Source organism: Mastigoproctus giganteus, chromosome 5, assembly GCF_048544385.1.
Source record: "Mastigoproctus giganteus isolate SK-2022 chromosome 5, ASM4854438v1, whole genome shotgun sequence".
Taxonomy (NCBI): domain Eukaryota; kingdom Metazoa; phylum Arthropoda; class Arachnida; order Uropygi; family Thelyphonidae; genus Mastigoproctus; species Mastigoproctus giganteus.
The window spans coordinates 73,205,457-73,231,417 of record NC_143579.1 but is presented as its reverse complement, the minus strand read 5'-3'; the positions used below and the strand labels follow the sequence as shown (position 1 = coordinate 73,231,417).

The window sequence follows — 25,961 nt, the reverse complement described above, 5'->3', positions numbered from 1 at the left end:
AATGTCCCTTTTAAACTCAACTTGACATACAACTTTTAATTATTTATATTACTTTAGTTTTACTAAAGAAACCAAATTTAAGTCTACTGAAATAAAGCATAATATGCAATTTGCTCAAAAAATGTGTGATGGTTTTATTTTCATTTTCATAATCAGTATGAAAAAGTGCATAAGAATAACACTAGACAACAAATTTTGGATCATATCTTGTTATGGGTATGAAAGTAAGTTTACTTTATAGATAAATTTATTCCAAATGCTTTCGTATCTTTGTTCCATTGCTGTGATGTTGAAAGTGTGAGTTTTCTTTTGCAATTCAAAATGTGAATTAAAAGACTATTTCTTTGATGAATTATGGTTGGCTAGTTTAGCATATTTAGCTGATATTTTTGGAAGAATCAGTGATCTGAATTTTACTTTACAAGGACCAAATGTGACTCTTTTCACTGTTTGTGACAAAGTTAGTAGCCAACAATGGCGGTTAGCTCTGATGATTTCATTTATATGTGCTCTTGCTAAATAGTTTATAAATATGGTTTTAAGGTGTTTATTTTAATTTATAATCAAGGAAAGGTAATATTTATGCTAAAATTACGATAAGTCTGTTTTGATAGTTAGAGCATTCTTGTTCTAACTGTCAATTCCAGCTGCCTATGCTTTGGCATAGCATAGGCAGCTGAAAATGGTATTTGAAAGTTTGAAGAGCTGCATTTTAAGTTCTACAAGTTATGGATGCAGGGGACTTTAATTAGCTGGAGGGGTTTGTCACATTGATTACTTATATCTAATTTTGAGACAAAATATTGTCTTATCAGAAAAGATATAAATTTTTAAAGACTGAGTTTTAATTTAGTAAAATCCTATACAGCCATTGTTATATATTAAAAAAAAAAAAAGTTTGTCAAATGGAGTCAGGCTCATACAGGGGTGGTCTCACGTGCGATGAAAATTGTGGTGTGGATGGAACTGGAGGAGGTTGCAGATTTTATGAATTTTGAAAAAAAAAGATAAAAAGAGCAGTGCTGGTAGAGTGACCACTAAATCAGCAAATTTCACACTTAAATTGAGGAAGAATTGGAATTCTTCATGCAAGCTGGAATTTGGATCCAAATATATCACAAGGAAAATGGTCAAAGGGTAAGCATAGAATAAGCAGAGAATCTTCTGAGGCTTCTGTCCCTGGAGGTGCTGATGGGATGGGAGGAGGTTTTCTCGGGTAACTCTGTCATGTTGGCAGAATTGGATAATGAACATGATACTTTTGATACTGCACTTTTGACACTGCATGATACTGCACTTTTGACACCACATAGATTGTCAGAATATCCCATCAAAACATGCCATTAAAGGCAGAAATGCTATGGTGGGGAAGACTAATCAGCTGCATCACTGTGTTCATCGTGCAGTAGGTCTCTTGTTTTAAGAAGAAGCAATAGGAGAAAAGTTAAGATCAATACTCCTGAGAATGATTCAGATAAGGAATTAAGTAAAGTTAAGAGAAATGTTCAGAGTGATATGAATTTGGCTGAAGAAAATTAAAAAATTTCTTCAGTTAAAATTGAGACAGGAAATTACACTGAAGCGAGTATTTTATTGTCATCGTCTTCAAAGGGAATTAGGAGTAAAAACATGAAATTTAATCCTAATGTGCACAAATATGACATGATAGTCCATGTAAATTAAAGTGTCACCACAGTTTAGTGATCCAACAACCCAAAGCAATGAGACAATGTCCCAAGCTATACAGCCTCCCGAACCAGTACTTATTCTGGACCAAACACTGCTGCCTGAGGGCTTTGTAATAGCACAAATTCAGGCCCTGCAGTCGGATCTAGAGCAGGTTATGGCAGAATCAAGTATCTGCATTACCACCGCCCTTTGGGGATATAATGCAAATATAGATGGAATACATTCTTTTTAAAACTTGTTAATAATGAAAAAAAATGATGGCAAAATTGGAAGCCATTCATGAGGAACAGGAAACTCAAATGCCACAGCACACCCATTCCTATGCTGATACGCTGAGGATAATCAAACAGAGTACAATGACCAACAAAAAAGCTCAGCCTAGGAAGAAAACGACCGCACTGTCCTTTGCCCACTGAAGGAAAAGGCTCAACAATCAAATGAGGAAATAAAAAGTAAAATCATGACATACCTGCAACAAGACTTTAAAATAACAAGGATTAAAGCCATTCGTAATGTAGGTGTAGTAATTGAAACTGAGACAAAGGAAGAAGCTGACAATATAAAGACGAATCCAAAAATCCCACTCTTGGCATGTCTGCAGAGTACCCCAAAAAGAAGGGACCCTCAATAATTATATTTGATTTAGATAGGGATTCTACCCCTGACCAACTTTTAGATGAAATATATCAGCGTAATCTTCAAGGATTTCTCCCAGACTAGGATAAACAAAAATTAATCTATCCAAAGTACTCGACAAAGTCCAAAACTTGCAACAGCACAAATTGGATTGTTGAGTTGGCGCCAACTGCATGGCAAGTACTACTTTCACAAAGCAGGATCTACGTGAATTGGGGCAGCCACAGCTTCTGCAAGCATGTGGCTGTGCCCAAATGTTGTAAATTTGGCCACATGCAGCATATCTGCTTCCAGACTGTTGCAACCTGTGTTCACTGCTCAGAAAAGGGGCACAATTTTAAGTCATGCCCAAACAAAAACCAGGAGCCTGTTTGTGCAAACTGTAAATCCTTAAAAGTGGATCATGCTCACTCCATCCGGGATAACAAATGCCTTGTGTACCTAAAGGCCAAGAGTTATCACCAATCGAAGATCGACTGTGGCAGCATACCCTAAAAGATATAATACTTCAATGACCAAATTCTTCCAAATTAATGCTTGTTTGCTATTTGTTATTTGGTTTTTAGGAGCATTAGCAACTAAGGCCATATTGCTCCGGGGATATGCAGTGGTCATTCCCTGACCTTTCCGCATCCTCCATATTTTGGGGTCTTGGGCTCGAACCCTGGTCTAATCAAGAAGCGTGTTCTACGCACTGCTGCTCCTGCCCACCTGGCTACGGAGGTGCCTCAAATTAATGCACAGTGGACAAGAGCAGTGGCCAACCAAATCCGAATAAAAGCAGAAGAAGAAAATTCAGATATAATAATCCTCCAAGAACCGTATACTCACATGAGACAGGTCAGAGGAAACCCGCTGACATATAAAATAATTCAATCATAGGAGGATACACTGTGGGCCACAATCGCGGTGCGAAACCCTAAATCACTGTTACCAAAATCTACCACTTATGCATGGCCTGGGCAGTGTGTGCCCAAGTTATTAGCTCAATGGGAGCCTTCTATGTTGTCTTTATACTGCAGGCCAGGCGAGGACATTACCTTTGCCACTAGGTACCTTGAGAATGTCTTGCAAACGCTTCCAAACAAGAAGATTATTGTTGGTGCTGATATCAACTGCAAGTCACCAGTCTGACACAGCACCACTCTGGACGTACATGGTACAAGAAACAGTCAGCGATAGGAGTTCCAACTCTCTCTTCATAGTGTTAAATCAACCGAACAATTTACCTACCATCTGCAACATGATGTGGCAGGCAACCATCGACATCACCTTTGCCACTAGAAGTATTGCACTGAATGGACAGTTCAGGACTCGTGGACCACTTTGGACCACAGGATCATTACATACTAGCCTTCCAGAACCCTTGCCAGATTTCCTGCTCCTAAGCAAAATCTTAACAGATATGCAATAAGGTCCCCTCGACGTGGGCACCTGTACGTGGTGAGGGGACCTCCCAGTGACGCTGCTGGATGTCCAGACTAGCATCACTGGGATCTTAACGCCCACAGCCCAGGTTCCAGGCTTACATCAATGGAATCCGGCGTGTTTGCCATGCGCTGCGACCCGTGGAAATTCGGAAAGGGGGATCCTGGTGGTTGATACACCACTTTGGCCCCTGCTTCGACAAGACGGGTGGTCCTGGAAGGCCCGGCTAGGATCAATCGGCTAGTAGGCTCGTCTGCGAGGGTCAACCGTGTCAATGCCACGCCCCTACCCTCATGGTCCGAGGGACAGGATTCAGGCTGGCGGCGGTGCGGGTATAGTGGTCTGGGTAGCCCTGGCGTCCCACTCCCGAGCGCATTTATTGCATGTCGGGTAGTGGGCGTCCCTTTGGGTTCCGTGGTGGGTGGGGAGCCCGGGCACTGAACAATTTAAAAAAACTCAATGAATCCTGATAAACTTACTTCTTCAGGGGCCCCAACCCGGTCCCTATCTGAAAATTTAGACGGCGAAACAGATAGCATTATCGCTAAAAAGAGGCAGCGGACGGAATTACCATCAGGGCCAGTCCCAAGGTTTTTAATTATGCATTCTACCAATGAGACACTGATTGGTAAAATGTCGCCCTTTTTCATTCAAAAAGGGTTAGATGGGTTAGCAGGTTCACCCAAATCAGTTAAGAGGCTTCGTTCTGGAGACCTTTTAATTGAAACTAAAAATGACAGGCAATCTGAACATCTCCTCCGAACAACATCAATCGGAGGAATCCCTATAACAGTGACACCACACAGAACACTCAATTCATCGAGAGGTGTCATTTCGGAGTGGGACCTTCTCGACGTAACCGAGGAGGAAATCTGCTCCGAATTAAAACCACAGGGAGTCATTGCCGTCAAGAGAATTACTGCGCGAAGGGATGGAAAAATTGTTAAAACCAGGAGCGTTATCCTGACTTTTAACTCTCCTAAACCTCCTGACGAGATTAAAGCTGGATACATCAACTGTTCAGTGCGTCCATACGTTCCGAACCCTTTACGGTGTTTTAAATGCCAGAAGTATGGACATTCTCAAATGGACTGCCGTGGAGTCCTTGCATGCGCTCGATGCGGTGCAAAGGACCACGAAACAACAGCATGTTCAGCCGCAAAACCCACCTGTATTAACTGTGAAGGCGAACACCCGGCCTATTCACGAGCATGCCAGAGGTGGAAAGAAGAAAAAGAAATTCAACGGCTGAAGGCAGAGCTAAATATATCATACCAGGAGGCAAGGAAATCGGTCAAACCCCTGAATATCAAGAAACCTACCTACGCCCAGAAGGTAGCAGGGAGATGTTCCGTCGGAACTCAGACGGACATGACCATTCCTTCAAAGGAGTCTTTCACTCCCATCGCGCGATATCTTTTAAGTTCTCAAAAACCTGCACAGAAGGACCAATCAGCTGCCACTCCTATATCGGTACCTCCTAACGCTCCACAAGTAACAAAGGTAACTATGAAAGAAAAGAATAAGAAAGGGGAAGTACCCAAGATAAGATGGATGTTGAGCAGAAGGAGGTACCCGAAGATTCAGTCTTGGAACTCTTTGCGGAGGAAGAAATGGACACGGGACAGCGTCCATTCTTCCCCAAAAAAGATAAATCCAAGACTGATAAAAGTAAGCCCTCAGCACCTCGGAAGCTGCCTGATGGACCCACCAAGCCAAAATAATGGCTAAATTCCTACAATGGAATTGTCGTGGATTCCGGCAAAATATCGATGACATCAAGGCCCTCCTGCAAAAGCACGAGCCAGTTTGCTTTTGCTTGCAGGAGACATATCTAAAGGCAAATGATGATCCCACCATGCACAACATCACATTTTTTCGAAAGGATAGAATTGCGGATGGCTCTGTACATGGGGGAGTGGCTATCCTTGTGGGTAACCAGACCCCAGTGCAGCCCTTGCTAATTACAACCAGCATAGAGGCTGTTGCAATTCGCCTTTCAGTAGGATTGTTATTAACTGTGTGCTCCATTTATTTGCCACCTGGGACTGACATCTCCCAGGCAGACCTTGATGATCTTCTAACGCAGCTGCCTCCCCCTTTCTTACTTCTCGGGGATTTTAACGGACATAACACCCTGCGGGGTAGTGCCGACATCAACGGAAGGGGACGAGTCATAGAGCGTATGCTCAATGACAATGACCTTTCCCTTCTAAATACTGGAACAAACACCTTCTTCCACATGCCTACCCGTACTTTTTCTGCCATTGATCTCTCTATCTGCTCCCTTCTCTACTCCCTTCACTCACATGGGGCCTCCGTAGCCAGGTGGGCAGGAGCAGCAGTGCGTAGCACACGCTTCTTGATTAGACCGGGGTTCGAGCCCGTGACCACCAAATACGGAGGATGCGGAAAGGTCAGGGAATGACCACCGCATATCCCCGGAGCAATATGGCCTTAGTTGCTAATGCTCCTAAAATCCAAATAACAAACAAACAAACCTTCACTCACTTGGGAAGTGGAGGAGAATCCATACGGAAGCGACCACTTCCCCGTGATAACCTTGTTACACAGTGGGAGACCATGTCTTCCTTTTAGGTTACCACGGTGGAAGATTGATCAGGCTGACTGGACTGCCTTCCAACATCAGGCAAATTTTGATCTTAGCACAGTCAGTCAAGAGCCTATCAATGATGCAGTTAAGTACATCACAGAAAATATTGTCCAAGCAGCTGCGAATGCTGTTCCAAAAACATCTGCCCAGTTTCCACCATTTCCTAAACCTTGGTGGAATTCACAATGCACAGCAGCAAAAAAGGATCAAAACAAAGCGTGGGGGATATTCCGCCGATATCCTACCACGACCAACTTTATAGCCTTTAAACGTGCACGAGCCAAAGCACGATATATCCGTCGTCATAGTCAAAAGGAATCGTGGATCCGTTTTACATCATCTGTTACCCAGTCTACCAACTCTAAGGTAGTCTGGGATAAAAGCCGGAAAATGAAGGGAAAATATACATCCCACCCTTCTTCAATCCTAGATTATAATGGATGCGCTATTGCAGATCCAACTGCAATAGCTAATTCTCTTGGGGAAACATTCTCTGACATCTCTGCAACAACATCTTCGTATTCCCCAGAGTTCCTGGTCCTGAAATATAAAATCGAAAAACAGGCACTTAGCTTTAAATCTAAGAACATTTATCCCTACAACGGGGATTTCACTATTCAGGAACTGGAAAGAGCCCTCGCTCTTTCCAAAGCAAGTGCCGTTGGACCAGATGGCATCCATTAAGAAATGATTAAACATCTTTCACCAAAATCTATGGACTGTCTGCTCCTTCTGTACAACAGAATCTTTACTGAAGGGCAGTTTCCGGACTCCTGGCGAAAGGCAATCGTTCTTGCCTTCCCTAAACCAGGAAAGGATCCAAAAGTCACCACCAATTATCGTCCTATTGCTCTGACTAGCTGTCTGTGCAAAATCCTGGAGAGAATGGTTAATTCTCGTTTAATTTGGTATCTAGAATCAAATGACCTTCTCTCCAACATCCAGTGCGGCTTCCGAAGGAACCGGTCCACTTTGGACCATCTTATTAGATTGGAAGCATCCATCCGGGATGCTTTCCTAAAACGCGAACACTTGGTGTCGGTGTTCTTTGACATGGAAAAAGCGTATGACACAACTTGGAGATTTGGCATTTTAAAAGATTTACATAACCTAGGCCTTAGAGGGCATCTTCCCTTTTTTATTCAAACATTTTTAGCCAATCGATCGTTCCAAGTTCGTGTGGGATCCTCACTCTCTCGCTCCTTTAGCCAAGAGGAGGGAGTACCACAAGGATCAGTATTAAGTGTCACGCTTTTTGCCATAAAAATAAATTCCATCACAGAACAACTTCCTCCAACTGTAAACAGTGCCCTCTATGTTGATGACTTTAGCATTTTTTGTCAGTCATGCAACATGAGGGTTATTGAAAGACAACTGCAGAAAGCCATCGATAGTCTGAATTCCTGGGCACTTGCTAATGGCTTCAGGTTCTCGCCGGAGAAGACCATTTGCGTACACTTTTGTCAGAAGCGTAATCTTCATCCTGAACCTGAATTAAGGCTCGGACAAAATGCTATTCCAGTAGCAGCGAACACAAAATTCTTGGGACTCATATTCGATAAAAAACTGACCTTTTTGGATCATATTCGTCAATTCTGCACAAAGTGCACACGTGGGCTTAATATTCTCCGCTCACTCTCCTCTACATCTTGGGGAGCAGACCGATGTACCCTTCTTCGGCTTTACCGTGCATTTGTGCGATCCAATCTAGATTATGGGTCCCAGGTATATTCCTCAGCCAGAGACAGTGTCCTTCGGTGGCTGGACCCCGTCCATAATCAGGCCCTACGTATTGCTACTGGAGCATATCGCACATCTCCTGTCCAGAGCTTATACGTCAAAGCAAGCGAACCACCGTTATCGCTTCGACGTAAGCAGTTGTCTTTAAAGTACGCTTTAAAACTGAAATCCCTGCCAGACCATCCTACGTGGCCATTCGTTTTTGAGCCACGATGGGAAAATTTATATAACACCCGTAAGACTGCCAATCGTCCTTTTGGTATTCGGCTCCAAGAGCTACTCAAAGAACTTAATATCAAGGTAGACAAGGTTGTCCAAACACCAAAGCAACCCCTTCCACCCTGGCATGCTCGTGTTCCAACATGTGACTTGTCCCTCAGAAATTGGGGAAAGTCGGACACTCCATCGTCTGTCTACCTGCAGTTTTATTCAGCACACCGAGCTGAACATTCTGACTTCGCGCCAGTTTACACAGATGGTTCGAAGTCGGAATCATATGTGGGATCTGCTGCTGTCTTTACAGACAGCTCTACATCGGAGCAGATTCCCTCTGAATGCAGTATATTTACTGCAGAGCTGCATGCTGTAGAGTTAGCCTTGGATCACATTAGTGAATGTCAATACCAACGGTTCATTTTATATTCCGATTCTCTCAGCGCGTTACAGGCTTTAATATCTGTAAGATATAATCCTCATCCAGTTCTGTCTAGTATTCAGCAGAAGATTCACTTCCTCCTTCGGAAGATTCACTTCCTAATCCCAATGTGGCTGGATTCCCAGCCACATTGGGATTAGGGGAAATGATTTGGCTGACACCGCAGCCAAATCAGCAGTCCCCAATAATAATCGCTGCCTGTCAGTCCCCTATACAGACTACAGGCAAATGATACACGAGAAAATGCATTCCCAATGGCAGGATTCGTGGAATAGACAGACTGCGAATAAATTATATCAAATAAAGCCTGTAATTGAACCGTGGCAGTCTAGTCTGCGCAGGAATCGTAAGGAGGAAGTTGTTCTTGCCCGGACCCGCATAGGACATAGTCATTTGACTCATTCCTTTTTGCTGAGGGCTGATGACCCTCCTATGTGTGAGTCGTGTGGCACAGTTTTATCAATTAGACACATTTTAATTGAATGTCCAGATTTTAGCAATATCCGTTTTACTGCTTTTAATCATCTGGCTGAGCCGTATACACTCAGTCAGATTTTATCTGACAATGAAAACGTGTCTGCTATTTTTAGTTATTTTAAATCAATAAAGGTTTTTACTTGTATTTAATATTTACATGTTACTGTTATTTCCTTATTGATTTTATCTTTTTACATTTTATACCTTTGTTATTTTATATACTGACATGCTGGCCTAAGTAATTAGGTCAGTGAAAATTGAAATTTTTATATATGACCTTAGTTTGGCGCATTATAGCCTTAGTAGCTAATGCGCCAATAAAACCAAACAAACAAACAAACAAACAAGCAATAAGGAAAGCCAACTGGGAGCTCTTCAAGACCTTGCTTACCACCTCTACAAGGCAGATTACAATAGAGAAAAAACAGCAACAGCCAAATGCACTCCAGCAGGAAATAATAAGGATAATTACTAGTGCATGTGACAAGGCAATAACTCTGCTCCTGGTTCCATTCCCTGTTGGTGCCAGGACCTTCAATGACTCCGCTGGGAGGTAAACTCACGGCAAAAGGCCTTCCAGTGGGTGCAACAATCTTGGCCCGCCCCTGAAGTTGAAGCCCTAGGGCAAACTATACAAGGAAGCCAAGAACACGTACACAGCAAAAATCAGGAAGTGTAAGCAGCAATCCTTGGAGGCACTGGTGTCTGCCACAGGGAACACTGACCCCTGGGGAGTGGTGTATAAAGTCACCACCAACAAACTCCCTGGGGGAGAGATTGTTACTTCTACTAGGACCCCACAAGCACAATGACTACCTCCTGGGAACAATCTATTGGTAACATCCTGGATGTGACGTTCCAAAAGCCACCAGCTCCTACTGCAGAACAGCTCAAACTATGCAATGAGAGTGACCACTATGATGTGTATAATCCGAAGCCCCCATTTAGTGTTGATCAGAGTGTTTCTATCTGTGATAGAAACACTCTGATCAGCGTGGAACTGCAACTGCTCTGATCAGGGATAAAAATGCCCATTACCAGACCGGTCGGAGCCTGAAATAGTCAAAAAAACTGTCGAGTACCCCCCCGAGATCATTAAAATAGCCAACTTGAAACTCATCCTTAAGAAACCCACAAAACCTCCAGAGTTACCAGAATCCTACCATCCAATTGTACTTCTTCCAGTCCTCAGTAAACTATTCAAAAGATTACTCCACAAAATAATTTTACAGCACTATGAAAGTGCCGACTTGCCTTCACCAGAACGATATGGGTTTAGACATGGTTCCTCCATGGTTGATGCCTTACAGAATCTTCTCATAGTGACTGCTGATACGCACAAGACGTACTTCTGGATTATTGCTATCAACTTTGCTGAGGCGTTTGATTCATTTTGGTGGTCAAGCATCCTTGGCAGACTTTGCACAGCTTCCATCCCTAAAATCTTTATGAGACCATCAAATCATATATCTCCAACAGAACCATCGTAGTTCATGCTCCATATCACAAAGTCTCCAGAAAAATGTTCTGCGGCTGTCTGCAGGGTTTGGTTCTGGGATCTTTATTTATGGAATATTGTTTTGGATGACTTCCTCAACATTGATCTGGGAGAGGTTAAATCTCAAGCATATGCTCATGATCTTATCATCACTGTGGATATGGACTCCAGGGCCAGGCTTGAGACCCTTGCTGATCATCATGCCATTTGTATTCTCAAAAGCTGGGCAAAAGAGAATAATCTTCAAATATCTCCAACCAAAACTAACTGTATACTCATGAAAGGCAAACTAAATACTGGAAAACCACCCCAAATAAAAATAGATGGAAAGACCATTAAATTGTCAACGCAAATGCAATACCTTGGAGTAATGCTTGATACCAACCTCTCATTCCAGCCACATCTGAAATACCTCCGAACCAAAATCTGGAACTATGCTGCCCTTGTTGCTTAGGATCTCACGCTGGGACTGGGGCCTTAAGCGAAGAACCCTCTCATTATTCTATAAGGCTATTTTTGTACTTATCATCACGTATGCCTCAGGAATCTAGTTCACCAATCTGTTATGGTCTCCAACAGGAAAATACTAGATACCATTCAGCAGTCCATTCTGCTTATTATTACCAGCGCCTGCTGTAACAGTCAGCACCCACACCCTCCAGATTCTGGCAGATACTCTACCCCTTGATTTGGAGATGGGCAGAAGGCAATTGCTATACCAGCTCTCAAAAGGAGTTTCACATACCATCCTCAACTGCACAGCCAACCCAGCTAATGGATGTAAGGAAGAGAAACAACACCTACTTAACCACCTGCAGCAGGAGTGTCAGAGTAGGTGGTCTAACTCTACAAAGGGTGAAATCACCTGGAAATTCTTGATGAATATAAACATGATCTTCTCCCATAGTTTTCACCGGGTTTGTACACAATTTACCTACTTACTGGCCATGGATCCATTAAAGCCAAGCTAGCATCACTGGGCATCATAGAAGATCCATCTTTTGCTTGTGAGGGGCAGGAAAACTGGCACAATGATTGTCCCCTGTATGAGTACCTTCGTTCTTTACTAAGTACCAAAATTATGTACTTACCCAGAAATCCAGATTTCCATATACTGGACAATATACAGGAGTATACAGCATTTGCAAATTTTGCCCAGGAGCTCTTTGCAAGATGAACAAACAATCCTAACATCCATCCTAGGAACATACATGCCGATGAGTAATTACTGAATAGTGAATAATATCCACCTGACTGCTGATATATATCAAGACCTACCAATTGTGACAAACACCTGGATGCAATTGAATACCTTGATGAGATTAAAACCCTTAAACAAGACACAGACTGAGAACCTCCAATTGTAACTAAGCCACTGAGGGATTTGACATGACTGGACATGACTAAGCCACTGAGGGATTTGATCTCCCAACCGTGACCTGCACATCGTCAATTGTGACAGCTGTGTGGACATGACTAAACCACAGAAAAGGATCTTGATTCTCGATCATGATCTGTGCACCCAGTGGCGATCAATATCAGACTCTCTTGTCTGGTATCTTTTGACTCCCTTTCCCCCAACTCGTCTAGTGGAATTTACTCCACCTAATAATTTTGAGGACGCCTTCCTCTACACCTGAATATTTCTTACTATTCCCCCCCCCCCACACTTGACTTTCATATTCCCCAATCTCTATCTGTTTTTTTTTTTTTTTTTATTTGTATAGGTCTGTCACTGAATGCTCAGGCAATTAAGTGGCAGGACCTGCCAGAGAATAATGGCAATCTGGCTTTCCTCCTAATGGTGTGTACAGGCAATGTGGGGTCCCATTAGGGGTCCTGCAGCCAAAAGCCAGACCACAACAACAGAACCCAACGTAATACTTCTCACATATAACATACAATACTTTTGTCTGGCTTTTACAGAGTAATGTATACTTCACAAGAGTACTTATGGCACAGTTGTGGGAAACCACTGGTGGTGCCCCCCTCCCCAAACACTATGTACGCTGTGTTAGTGACAAAGTAAATGCAACAATAAAAAAAACTTGAGTTAATCATCAAAAACTTGGATAAAATGGTCTTAAATTTCCTACCAACTTTGTAAAATTTTTTTGGAGAAAATACTTTAACATTGAGACATCAATTAGTATCAAATATAAAAAGTCATTGTTTTCAGTTAATACATAATTTCAAATTGTATTTCCCAGAAGATTATGAAAAAGAAAACTGGATCAGAATTCATTTTCTTCAGATTATTTACCAGAATATCTTTATTCTGAAAAAAAAGAGCAACTTTTAGAAATTTCTTTTGACAGAAATTTAATGGATGATTTCAAAACAACACTTTAATCAATTTTTGTATTAAGCATAACATAAGAAAGATTTTAAAGAAATTTCAGAAATGCCATTTTGTACAACATGTTTATGTGGAATAGGATTTTCTTTTATGCTGCATTTAAAAAAACAAATGTAAAACGACTCACTTCAGAGCCAGATTTACATTTGAAAATAAGTAAAATAGAACCAGATATAAATAAATTATTTACTGTCAAACAAGCTCAAGTATCACATTAAGTCAATTATTTTTTTTAAAATTTTGTTCAAGCTCTCCCAATTTATTGCATTTAATTGTTATTTATTACAATTAAATCACCATGTTAATCAAGTATTTTATAATTTATTTTGTATTGTTTTGTTTAATATTTGTTATTTAGTTTGTTCAATTTTTGTATTAAAAATGAAATAAAAATATGTATAATTTATAACATAGCCTTATTATGCACATATTCCTGACTTTTCCTCTTAATACAAATACATATTTTAATCAGTGGTACCGAAATTTTTCAGTTTTGGTTTTGGTGGTGCAAGTATTAAAAAAGGTTGAGAACCACTGATCTAGAAGATTCCATTGTTGTAGCTTCAAGGCCAAAAGCTCTGCCTTATTCTTCGGCAGTTCGAGATCCCTGATGAGGTTATTAAGCTCACTTTTTGTGATCTTATGTAGTTCGGAAGGATAAACGTTTAGACAAAATGGTGAATCCCTTGACGTAGATGGCTGCTGTACTTCTTTGTGTAATCAAGTTGATGTTCATCAGTGTCTTCATCTTCATCAGAGTGTACAGAAAAACAGTCGGGTGGTTCAAGAATAGGTAGTACTTCACCATGAGGCACGGGACGAATTGCAGATGGTATATTTGGGTACGCCACTGTCCACTTTTTCTTCGTTGTCATCTTTTCTAATAGGAGGCACCATACAGAAGTAACAGCCAGTGACATGATTTGTTAGCTCCCTCTATGTCGTGGGCACTGCAAAAAAGGCATAAAACAACCCTTTCGATTCACCGACGGGTTGAGTTTTGTTGAACAGGTAGTGCAGCATATGTGTGGAGCCCAGTTCTTGTCCTGGTTGCCTACTTTACACCCAAAGCAAGAAGAATTGGCCTTTTTTCTATGGCTCAAGTTAAGGGACACTTTCGTGAAGCTAACGTGACTTCTCTACATACATAACAGAAGTCATCCAGACTATTTACAGAGCATATTAATCTTACATGATACAAATACTGCACAAAAAGTAGGAATCTCACAGAGAACAAACGTTAACTGAGAACAAAACCTAGTTCTCAGTTACCTAGCCATATTCAAGGATTACTGCAACAGAGTTAAAGATGCATTTGAGATGGCAACAACTTATCACGTGATGCAAATTAAGGTGACAGTTGCTGATCAGGTGATAAGAGCATGGTGGTAGGGGAACTGCGGTGTTGCCATGCGTTTTGCTGAGTACCATAGTTGATAATGTAGAGTAACTTGCTAATATGAGACTCCAACTGTAATTCAAAAACAAGAACCAATCGACAAATTTTAATATGATTTTTGTGTTCAGCAGCATAAAATTAGTCAAGATTGGGTATTTTCATTTTCGTAACATTTTATATGTTGACCAGTGTAATCCAACTTCAGTAGAGAATAAAAATTCTTGTTTTGCTATTGTGGTTGTTGAAAAAATCTTGCAAGTCTTGTTACTTATAAAATTTACAACTTTAAATTTTGACTTTTTTTAAAGCATTGTCATTGCCAGTCAGTGGGCATTTGACTGAAAAATTTCCAAAGAAATCAATTCACAGCTGTACTATAAGCATCTAAGCATTGGGTGGTGAAAATCAACCTGTTAAATGTATGGAATCAACTACTCTACTTGAGTTATAGTAGTGTCCCCCCCCCTAACATTTATTGCCATTACAAATAGCTGCTGGGGTGTCTCCAACACTGTGGGCGCCTAATGCCAAGTTAAAAATAAGAATTTCAATATCAAAACTTCAAATGTGAGATTTTAGTTAACACTAAATATTTATAGTTTCCTCCCCCACCTCTCCAATTTTGTTTTACCAGTTTTCGCTGTATTATTTTTTGTAGTCACTGTACTCTGTTGTACTTCTTGATTTTGCCTTTCATTTTGAAAGACACGAGGAAGCAAATCTTGGTAAGTTAATTAAAATCTTATTTGATTTTCATAGGATTTGGGGAGTAAATTGTGGAACACCAAATAAATATGGCTCCTGGAGAGAGATGTACCTTCACAGACCTCACCTTTCTTTTAATGGTAAAGTTTTTAGGTTAACAAAAGCAATTCTAAAGAATAGTGTATAATTTAGGGAAAGTATCCTCACTCTCATCCTAAAAATAATAAAGAATTTAAAATTGCTTTTAAAATAAATCTTAAAAAGTTTCTGTAAAATGTTTTTTTAATAATCTCTAGTTTAAACTCAGTTAAATGTCTTGTGAATTTCATGATGGTTATGCAAATTATATGAATTTCTAAGCTCAATCCACTGTCGATGATCAGTAATCCATTGCAGCGTATATCAAGTCCTAAACAGAACAGAAGTTGCTAGATAAATTTGCTTATAACGTAAGAAACACCCTTCAAATGAAAAACTATAAAACAATTTTTATGTAAACATTGTCAGTAATATTTCAGAACAGTTGGTTATCTGTCATAAAATTTTTAAATTTTTTGTGAGATGAATTTCCATTTCATTAAAATCTATTTTTATTTAAATTTAATTTTATCCTCTTGATACCTGTATGGGGATTGTGCAATCTCCTCCCCACCACATTTTTTTTTTTTAACTGCTTTGCACTCAGAAACCCCAGTAATAATTCAGAGAGTTATGACTAGATGAACCTTTACTCTTAATACCTTTCAGGAAAAGTTGTTTCCTTGGTGTCTCTGTTAAAATGCGAGTGAGTACCACCCCTAAGACCAAATTGACCTTAATTTGGGCTTCTGGTGTTATTGTAGCAGTGTAATAGCAAGATCACAATCACTGTAGAAGCAAAGGAAAAAACATCCATGAAATGTATGATTGTTAGACTGTATTAGTAATAAATAGAGTTTAAACACAAGTGAAATGCTTACATTTCAAGTTTTGATCAAGATAATGATTGAAAATGCCATTCAAACGTTATATTATAAATTGTGATTCCTTCCATTATTATAAGCTAAAATGGTTGAAATTTTGATCGATATGTGCTTGTGCACTATTTAGACTAAGGGAATGGGGGATTAGTCCAAATTCTAGAATATAATTATATGTAAATATTTTCAAGTCATAGTAAAACAAGCACTTTTATTATCCAGCAACATGTACATGTGATGAAATGAAAAAGAAAATTTTAGAAAATGTTTATATTCAAAACAGTTTCATAAAAAAATTTAAAATCAAGTAAAACATGAAGAATATGATTTTATAAACAATTTTAATCATGTTAAATGTTAATAACGCTAAAGTTTAACAGATATTCACTCTCCTTCCCATTTGTATTATCTTTTTTGAAGAAATTAGAAATGTTCTTTTGAGTAAAGATCTTTTTATACTGCCATTTTATATGTTCTTCATTTCTCTTAATAGGAATGTTTTTCAAATTCCTCATCAGAATAAGTGTGTCATGGCAACTTCTGCCTTCTTGCTTAACTTTATCTTCTTTTCACCTAAAGATTTTTTCCTTTGAAATGCTGTTGCTATTTCATCTAGCCATGATCTTATTTATATAACCTGATTTTAGCATTACTTTTGCTGTACAACACATTTTGACACCCTTTATCTTCAGTTCCATCTAAATAAATAAGAACATTGTCATCGAGTAGCCTTTTTTAATGCACTTATTATTTTACTCTGCTTCACTTCATTCCAACTGCAGCCTAGTACAAGTAGCATATTTTATGTTATAACTTTTAATATTGGGCATGTGATTTTCTCCTCTTGTCAGATTGGTAAAAACAAAATACTCTTAATTTTTTCCTTCAGTATAAAATTTACAGCTGAGTATGACTGTCTGCCATTGGTTATATGAAGGCTGTCATGCTTGTCATGGTTTGAGTTCATTTAATTGCCATGTACAATAATGATTGTATTCATTGTCAAAATGATTAGTTGTAAACTCCTCATGTCAGAATATAAACAGAACTTTTTTCTGTGATAGCAATTTTTTGCACTCATCTGTACCAATAAAGATTATATTTATTCTTCTTAAGAAAAGGCACTTGATGTTGCCATCACTGCTTGATAAAATTTCATTGGAATGATGTACAGGGGCATCATCTAACAATGAAATTGACTTGATATTTATATTTGCATTTAACTTTTCCTTTTGAGTGATTTTACTTCCTTAAATAGTGATTGTTAAATCATTCTGAAAGAAGTTCTAAATTGTACCATTAATTCTTGTTTAGGAAAAATATCTGTTATGCATAAATAAAATACATATATTTAAGAAGGCAGTCTGAATTATAGAGAGTGCAAATTAGTGATGTTTTGCTGTATACCACTTTTTCATTATAAATGAATTTTATCATATAGGATATGATGTCATACTAGGGAATGCCCCAGGCACCTCCGTAGCAGGTGGGAAGGAGCAGTAGTGCATAGCACACACTTCTTGATTAGACCGGGGTTCGAACCCGTCACCACCAAATACGGAGGATGCGGAAAGGTCAGGGAATGACCACCACATATTCCCGGAGAAATATGGCCTTAGTTGCTAATGCTCCTAAAAACCAAATAACTAACATAGGGAACTCCCCCTTCCCATTTTATTTTATTTTATTTTTAATGAAACCCCAAACATGAAATATATTAGATCATATATTTTTAAGTACTATGCATGGTTGAAGGCTGAGAAGACAGAAGATATTTGTTGACATTAGACTTAAATTTCTATAGATTGTAGTTTTTGGAAAATACATGTGTAGAAGGGATAAATAAGGAATAAGAAAAGTTGATAAAGTGAGTTTAGAATTAGACAGCGAATGGATGCTCACTGGTTATGGCACATGTTTGGAAGAGAGTGGGGTATTACAGACACCAGTTCAGAAACACAGTGCCCATGAAGTATCTGTAGAAAAAGCAGCCTGCCCATCTCTCACAAGGTTCCTCCAGAGGATAGAGAGACATTAATTAAACTGACTGCTCTCTTTTGAGTAGATGCTAGAAGCTTGAGAGAGGTTTTGGGGCACCACACCAGATTTGGGAACCCTGTTCTATGATAAGGTTGATTTGAGATTTGTACAGAGTGAGTAGTTAAAAAAAAAAAAAAAAAAAAAGCAATTTTTATACAAATGACGCAATATTTAAAAAAAAAAAAAGTTCTTTTTTATACTCTGACACGACCACCAAGTCAGTGGAGTTTACAATAAATCATCAATGCAAATGTTAATCATATTCAGCAGCATGTCTTGAACACCAATCCACTCAAAGAGCACGTGCTACTGCACTCTCACTCCTGGTCCACTTGGCTATGTCTAGAAGTCAGGGTAATCCTTAATTGAGATATGTAACCTAGTCTAGAAATTTGAGTGTCATCAAAGAAGAGCATAGGAGCAGCAGACTTTTTTTTTTGTGAGAAATATAAGAGGACCGAGTTTTTTGAAGGATCGAAGTTAATTAAGTTTCTTCACGCTATTGGAGAATTACCTGAAGTAAACTGATAGTAAATATTCGAGAAGCTAAAGCTGTTTGTGCAAGCCAAGATTTCTCAAACTGTTTATTAAAACTTCCTGTTAGATCTTGTTAGAATTACATTGGATTATCCAGAAAAAACAGTTAAATTTATCTGGCTTTCATTTCAGATGAAGGCAGAAACATTACCTGTACATATTTCCTATAGTATGTGGCCCACAGCATTAGAGATGCTTGGCTTAGGAGAGTTTGTCAAAGGCAGTTTCATAAATCGAGGCTGTACATATGTGTAGAAAACTGACTGTAGCTGGACATGCAGTAAGGTTTCATAGAGAATTAATTGCCTTTAGCATTTCTTCCCAAGCCAAGTTATCTTTAATGCTGTGTGCTATATGCCAGTGCCATAGAAATATATACTGGTAATGTTCTTGTCATCCTTAAAATGAACACTCAGTAAACTGGTTTTTGTGTTATCCAACTTAACTCTAGAGATCTAACAAGAAGGGTACCCTAGTGCAGCATCATATGCCAAGTGATCAATTTTATTTGTAATTTTTTTTTTTATGATATACGATCAAACACATGAATCAAAACTTCAGCAATTTCAGTATGTGTAATGATGGAAGAAGGAATCACAATTTTTATTTGCTCAGATGTGGTAAATTCACACGTAACATCCTTATGCAGTGAACTCCCATTATAGCACTTTCAAAGGGACTAAACCTCAAAGAGCAATATAACTTTGGAAAGCATTATAAGCAGAATCATCTTTTTTTTGGGTCTTTTCATATTTCTTCAATAAGTTGATATATTATAAATTAAATTAAATATCTTTATTGCAGGCAGTGATTGGTTACATGATTGTCTGATGCAATAATATCCACAACAGTGACAATGCTAAGGGTTAAACATGAAAGATAAAGGGGTTTAACATGGTAGATAACATTGATTTTTTTCTTTTTTGTTTTTATATTGCTGTGTACGAAGCAATGGTTAATATACAAGTTGAAAGCTTACATACAAGGGTTTTAAATAGGAATGTTATTGTTAAAAAATGCATGGCACTTCATAGGATTGACCATGAAACCGAAGAAAAGAGCAGTAAAAGTAGGTATGTTGTACAGTCTGTGAGCTAGCCACGAGAAACTGGCTTTATTTAAACCACCTTGATTGGATACCAGCATTATGGCAGCTCCTTGAAATATGCCCAGGTTGATACTACCTAAAGCAGATTGTGGGCTTTAACTTTCTTTCTCTTTCAATGTCTTTATGCCATTTCTGGTTCAATGGATTAGGACAAGGGAAGTTACTCTGAACAATCTGAGCTCCACTATTGTGTGCATGTGTGTTTGAAACATTACTCAACACAAACGTGTTCAGCGATTATTGTTGCACCTTCTGCATTAATTGAAATCAAGAGATATTTTTTTCATTCTGGACCCTTTGGGTGTTTTGTCACTTAATTCCAGTTGTTTGGGTGTTTCTGCTAATTGAAAAATTAAGACATCATTACACTGACAGTTCTTAAATTTAACCTTTAAAGCCTTCTTAAAATACTCAAAATTTGTATTCTCCTAGCTCCTTAGTTTTAATGAGAGTGTGGCATTTGAGGTTTTAATATTTTGCTTTACGATTGCTTGTCATTCATTAGATGTTCTCAAAACTAACATATGATAAAGTATGATCCACTGTTGTTGGCTCAAGATGTTAATACCCCAAAACACGAGAGTCAGTCTGCTGGTACAAAGGGTACTAGGAAAGTTTTGCAATACAGCTTTGTTTATTTAATTTTTTCAAAGTAATTTCCTCTACATTCAATACACCTCTCCATCCTCCGAAACCAATCTTTAAACCAGTTCTGCCAAGTTTCACTAGGGAGTAAAGCACACTTGTTGTCCCAAGCCCGTAGAAGGTCCTCATCACTGGAAAACCGCCTCCCTTTTAGCTTCATTTTCACATGCAGGAACAGTGCAAAGTCGCAGGGAGCAAGGTCTGGATGTAGGGAGGGTGCTCGAGAAGTTTCAGTCCTGTTGTGGTCAAATATTCGGTGCAGGCTTTGGCGCGGTGAGCTGCAGCATTTTCATGATGGAGGTACCAGGTGTCCATTCTTGACTTTGGCCGCAGGTTCTTCATAGATCCAATGACTTTAGGCAGGCATTGTTCAGTATACCACTTAGCTGTGACTGTCTTCTGCGTGTCCAAAACGACACGTTCCACAATTCCACTCGATTTGAAAAATACAGCTATCATTTTCTTCTTTACAGATCGGGATTTTCTGACAATTACGGGTGTGTCGTCATCATCAAAGACCCAAACTTTGTTTTGAGCCTTGGTCGGCAGATCGTAATAGTACAGCCAAGTCTCGTCACCTGTCACGATGTTGTTCACATACCGAGATTGTCCCTTATCAAACTTTTTTAACATCTCCCGGCACCAAGTCACACGTCGTGTCATCTGCTCTTCAGTCAGTTGATGCGGCACCCAGAGAGAACAAAGTTTCTTCACGTGCAAATGATCTTGCAGAATCGAACGAATTGCTGGTGCATTTAGGCCCAAAGTATCCTCTATCTGTTGGTAGGTCACTCGCCTGTTTTCGTCAAGCATTTTCCTCACAGCAGTAACGTTTTCCTCCGTAACTGACGTTCGTGGCCTTCCCGGCCTCTCCGAATCCTCCAGAGTGAAATTTCCCCTTTGGAATTCTCTATACCACCTGAATATCGTTGTACGATGTGGACAATCATCATCTAGTGCAAGAGTCATTTCTTCTAAGCACTGGTCTATGGTTAAACCATGCACGAAATTATACCGCAAAACTGTCCTTATCTCATTTCGTGACCACGATGCCATCGCAAGCACTTTACACTCTCACTACTAATGAATAACTGAGCCCATCGACTTGGCGCGGTGGCTACTATGCACGTATGAACATGTCTCAACATGCAGCAACAAGCAGCTTCCTGTGATTCATTGTTGCGTCATATTGCAAAACTTTCCTAGTACCGTTTGTAAATTCAGTTTTGTCATTTGCTTTCTATTGTGCAACAAAAACAGTAGGCAAAACAAAAGATAATCTTTGTTTAGGCATGAACTCACTTATCATGGCAAGCTTTAATTGTTCATATGAATCTGTTTCTATAAGGCTAGACATAACCAGTACAAAACTTGTGACTTTTTCTTAACACTGCCCTGAACTTCTTAAGTATATTCTCAGATCTCCTGTTCTTTGTATCATTAGTACCAACGTGTACAACAATACTGCCCTTAGATGATAGTTGCTTTGCATCGTCATCCTACGGAGGATGCGGAAGGTCAAGAAATGATCACCGCATATCCCTGGAGCAATATGGCCTTAGTTGATAATGCTCCTAAAAACCAAATAATAACAACAACATCATCATCATTCATTTTGCCCCTGGCAGATACCCTGGTCCTATTTCACCTATCCTTTTTACAAAATATATCTCCCATTTCCCTAACAATAGGACTCACAATACTGGTCAAAATCTTAATACCGGTATATCAGTATTTTTAATTTATCAAACCAGGATACTGGTATTCCAAAAAAAAAATTTCACAATAAATTTTGATGGCAATTAGGTGCAATAAAGTAAGGAAAAAAACAAGTAATTACTTGAAGTCATGTTTTAAATCAAACTTTTATTACAATAAAAAACATTCTAACAAAAAATTATTAAACATACAGTTATTCTAAAAACAAAAAAATATACATATTGAAACTGCAAATTTGGTTATGTCTAAGCATCCACACTACCTGTCCAAATAAAGTGAGCTCTTAAGAAACATAAACAATTAATAGTGTTATCGTTCAAACTGGATCTAATTTTGGAACTCCCAGAACTGGACCTGAACTGAACCCAGAACTACCACAACAAGTCTGTAACCTCTCTGAACAACAACCACAAACTGCTCTTTTGGTGCGAACACCTTATTTATTTCTTTCTCATTTATTTATTTATATTCAGTTGATTGAAAGTTACATATTTGTGTATATATTATATGTGAGCTGTCAGTTTCTCAAGAGCAATGACACAAATATAAAACAAAAGTCTTTTATGATTAAAGAGGCCTGTGCGCTCTGGATTCATTATTATTACTAAATTACAGTTGCTCAGAGCAAAACGGATACAAAAATATAGATTGCGACAGGTTTAATAATAGGAAACATACATATATTAGATTAGATACATACAAATAAAAGCTTTCGGTTGTTTAGTTAACCTTCTTCAGTTGAAATGAAATGGCAGTTAGAATGGAGGCATGTACTGCCAATCTTGTACGTAAAGTGCTTGGCTAATTGTTTGATGTTGAAGCCTGTGGCTGTGATGTATGTGGACGTGGCCAGCATTTGTCAATGGGCAGGATCGTTGCTTCGGTGATAGGGTGGACTTGACAACCACTGTTCCTCTTCAGTGAGGTATTGGAGCATTTGATGTTTAACGACTCCAACCAGGTGCAGCGCAAATAATGATGGGACTTATCCACAATCACGACATCGTGGTGTGGGTCAATGTTGTGGTGGGTTGCCAAAACGTGTTCAGCAATAGCTGAGTGCTCTACATCCACTAAGCAGATTGCTCTTTCGTGTTTGGAAAGGCGTTTTTCGAGCCGTCTCCCAGTTTCCCCGATGTAGCAGCTAGTGCAGTCACGGCAAGAGATGCGGTAGACCAATCCGCTCTGTAGTAGGGTGGGGACAGGTGTTTTCACCTTAGAGATGAGGGATCGTAATTTCCTGCCTGGGAGTTGTACGCACTTTATCCCATGTGATTTTAAGATTCTACAGACCTGTTGTGATAGGTTTGGGTAGTATGGGATAAAGGCGCTCGTGGCTGAGTCATCACCTTGGATGTTTCAAATGCTCCAATACCTCAGTGAACAGGAACAGTGGTCGTCAAGAGTCCACCCTATCACCGAAGCAATGATCCTGTCCATTGACAATCGCTGGCCACGTCCACATACATCACAGCCACAGGCTTCAACATCAAATAATTAGCCGTGCACTTCACGTACAAGATTGGCAGTACACGCCTCCATTCTAACTGCCATTTCATTTCAACTGAAGAAGGCTAACTAAACAACTGAAAGCTTTTATTTGTATGTATCTAATCTAATATATGTATATTTCCTATTATTAAACCTGTCACAATCTATATTTTTGTATCTGTTTCGCTCTGAGCAACTGTAATTTAGTAATAATAAAAGTCTTTTATTATACAAAACTACTTACAAGTATATACATAACTGGTATTCATTTTTCTCATTTAATCTGTTAATACATGCTATCATTTCCATAAAAATTTTTCTCAGTTAACAATATCAACTCTCTCTGCAGCTGCAAACACTAAACCAATTCAATCTTAATCACTTCCTCATATTTCTCTTAATCAGCAATATCAATTCTCTTCACAACAGCAATCCATAAGTCGCTAACTTAATACTTACAATTCCATGTAATCGCTCTTAATTTAGCAATATCAATTTTCTTTACAACTTTGATCAATAAACTAACTCAATACTAAACATTTCCTTATTTCTCGCAATTTATTCAACTTAAACTTACTCTAAAATAATCTACCACTTTATCTAAGTACCATTTCCAATACAACACAGTTCAGAGGACTCACCTTCCTTGTCTTTCACGGTGGGATTCCTTGTGCGGAGTGCGTGATCTCTTGCTCTTCTTAGTTGAACTCTGCATCTTTGCTGTATAGCGCTTCCATTACTGCCTTATTTCGGGAACAGTTCTCTGTTAATACTGAAGGAAAATACCACAGCAGTAGTAGAAACCAGGGCACTATCTGACTGGCTTGTTATTCTACTTCCGGATTAACTTCTAGCACAGGAACATGCCCGGTGGAACTCTTCACTATATAGCTGGACACTCCCAGAACTTGACCGGAACTGAACCCAGAACTACCACTGCAAGTCTGCAACCCCTCCAAACAACAACCACAAACCCCTCTTTTGGCATGAGCACCTTATTTATTTCCTTCTCATTTATTTATTTATATTCAATTGATTGCAAGTTACTTTTGCTCCTTGTATTACTTTTTTATATGCTAGCTTAAGTATTAAGCACTCATTTACGTATCTCCCCCTATCTAATTTAAATCTGACTCAATCACAGTGTTATTCTTTAAAGTCGCTCTTCTTCCTTTGGTAGGAAAAACAGAATATTTTTCTCACACAATGAAACGCTTTCATTTTTTTACCTCTAGATCTAATACCTTTGAACTGCTCCATACCAATACCCTTCCCCAAAATGCACTAATTGTCGCATCCTTAAGTAGCAGTATAATAGAGGGATTAAACTATTGTTCAGAGGCTTTTAATTTTAACCCTTCCACACCTGCCATACCACTGTCCACCGTATTCCTTAATTGCTTTTGTAGGCCTACTCCTACTAATGGAAATATTTCCATAATGATGTTTTTGTTATTCCTTAAGTGCTTTACTTCCACACGCACACTACCCTTACTAAGAGAAATATATTTGTAAGATTTTGTGTCTTACAGTTTCATGACGTTTTCAGGTTTCCGTTGCATTTGTATTATGTATAACAATCCCTCTGTAACAAATTCTGTGATATTAATGATTTATTGTTGTTGATTTTATAACCTTTATGTGAATAAATCATAAACAATTATTTTTAAATTATTACCGAAAAACCGGTATTTTTGTATCAATACTGGGATTTTAAGTCCTAAATAAAATGACTAGGATCCCGATATTCGGAATCCCTCAATTTCGGTATTGTAAGCCCTACCTAACAGTATAGTCAGTGACAATAGCTACTTCCTGTGAGGTCTGCACTTTCTGCCATGGAGGATTTCACTGTCACAGCACACGAGTGAAGTCTCCAGCATTGTGCTAAGCAGCTGGTTGCTTGATGGGTTTCTCTTTAATTTTTTGGAGGCCATTGACTCTGTTCTTCAAGCTCTCATATAAGTTCACCAGAATGCTGAATTGATACTTAATTTCTTCACCACCAGAATGCTGAAACAAAAATATGCTAACCTTTGTGTATAAAGGTCCTAAATTTTAATTTTTAAAATTTAAAGTTGCTACAATTTAATTACTAAAATGTGCTGCCCTACAAGTTATTAGTTGCAAGATATGATATTTGTACCAAAATTGGTGATAACTAAGACTTTAAATATTAAGTTGTGAATTATTAAACCCTTAGCTAAATTCAAAAATAAGCTATATATGTGAATAGGCAATTAAAATTATTTATTAAACATA

At 38.8% G+C, this 25,961-nt stretch overlaps 1 protein-coding gene across 1 annotated transcript in view; it reads left to right on the top strand.

Annotated features, from left to right (window-relative positions):
* The window catches only part of LOC150085487 (F-box only protein 9), a 266,154-nt gene that overhangs the window by 189,921 nt on the left and 50,272 nt on the right, over positions 1-25,961 (top strand). The window contains exon 9 of the mRNA XM_090373294.1: positions 15,255-15,340. Within this exon, the coding sequence (XP_090229420.1) occupies positions 15,255-15,340 (86 nt within the window). The remainder of the gene's footprint in view (positions 1-15,254; positions 15,341-25,961) is intronic.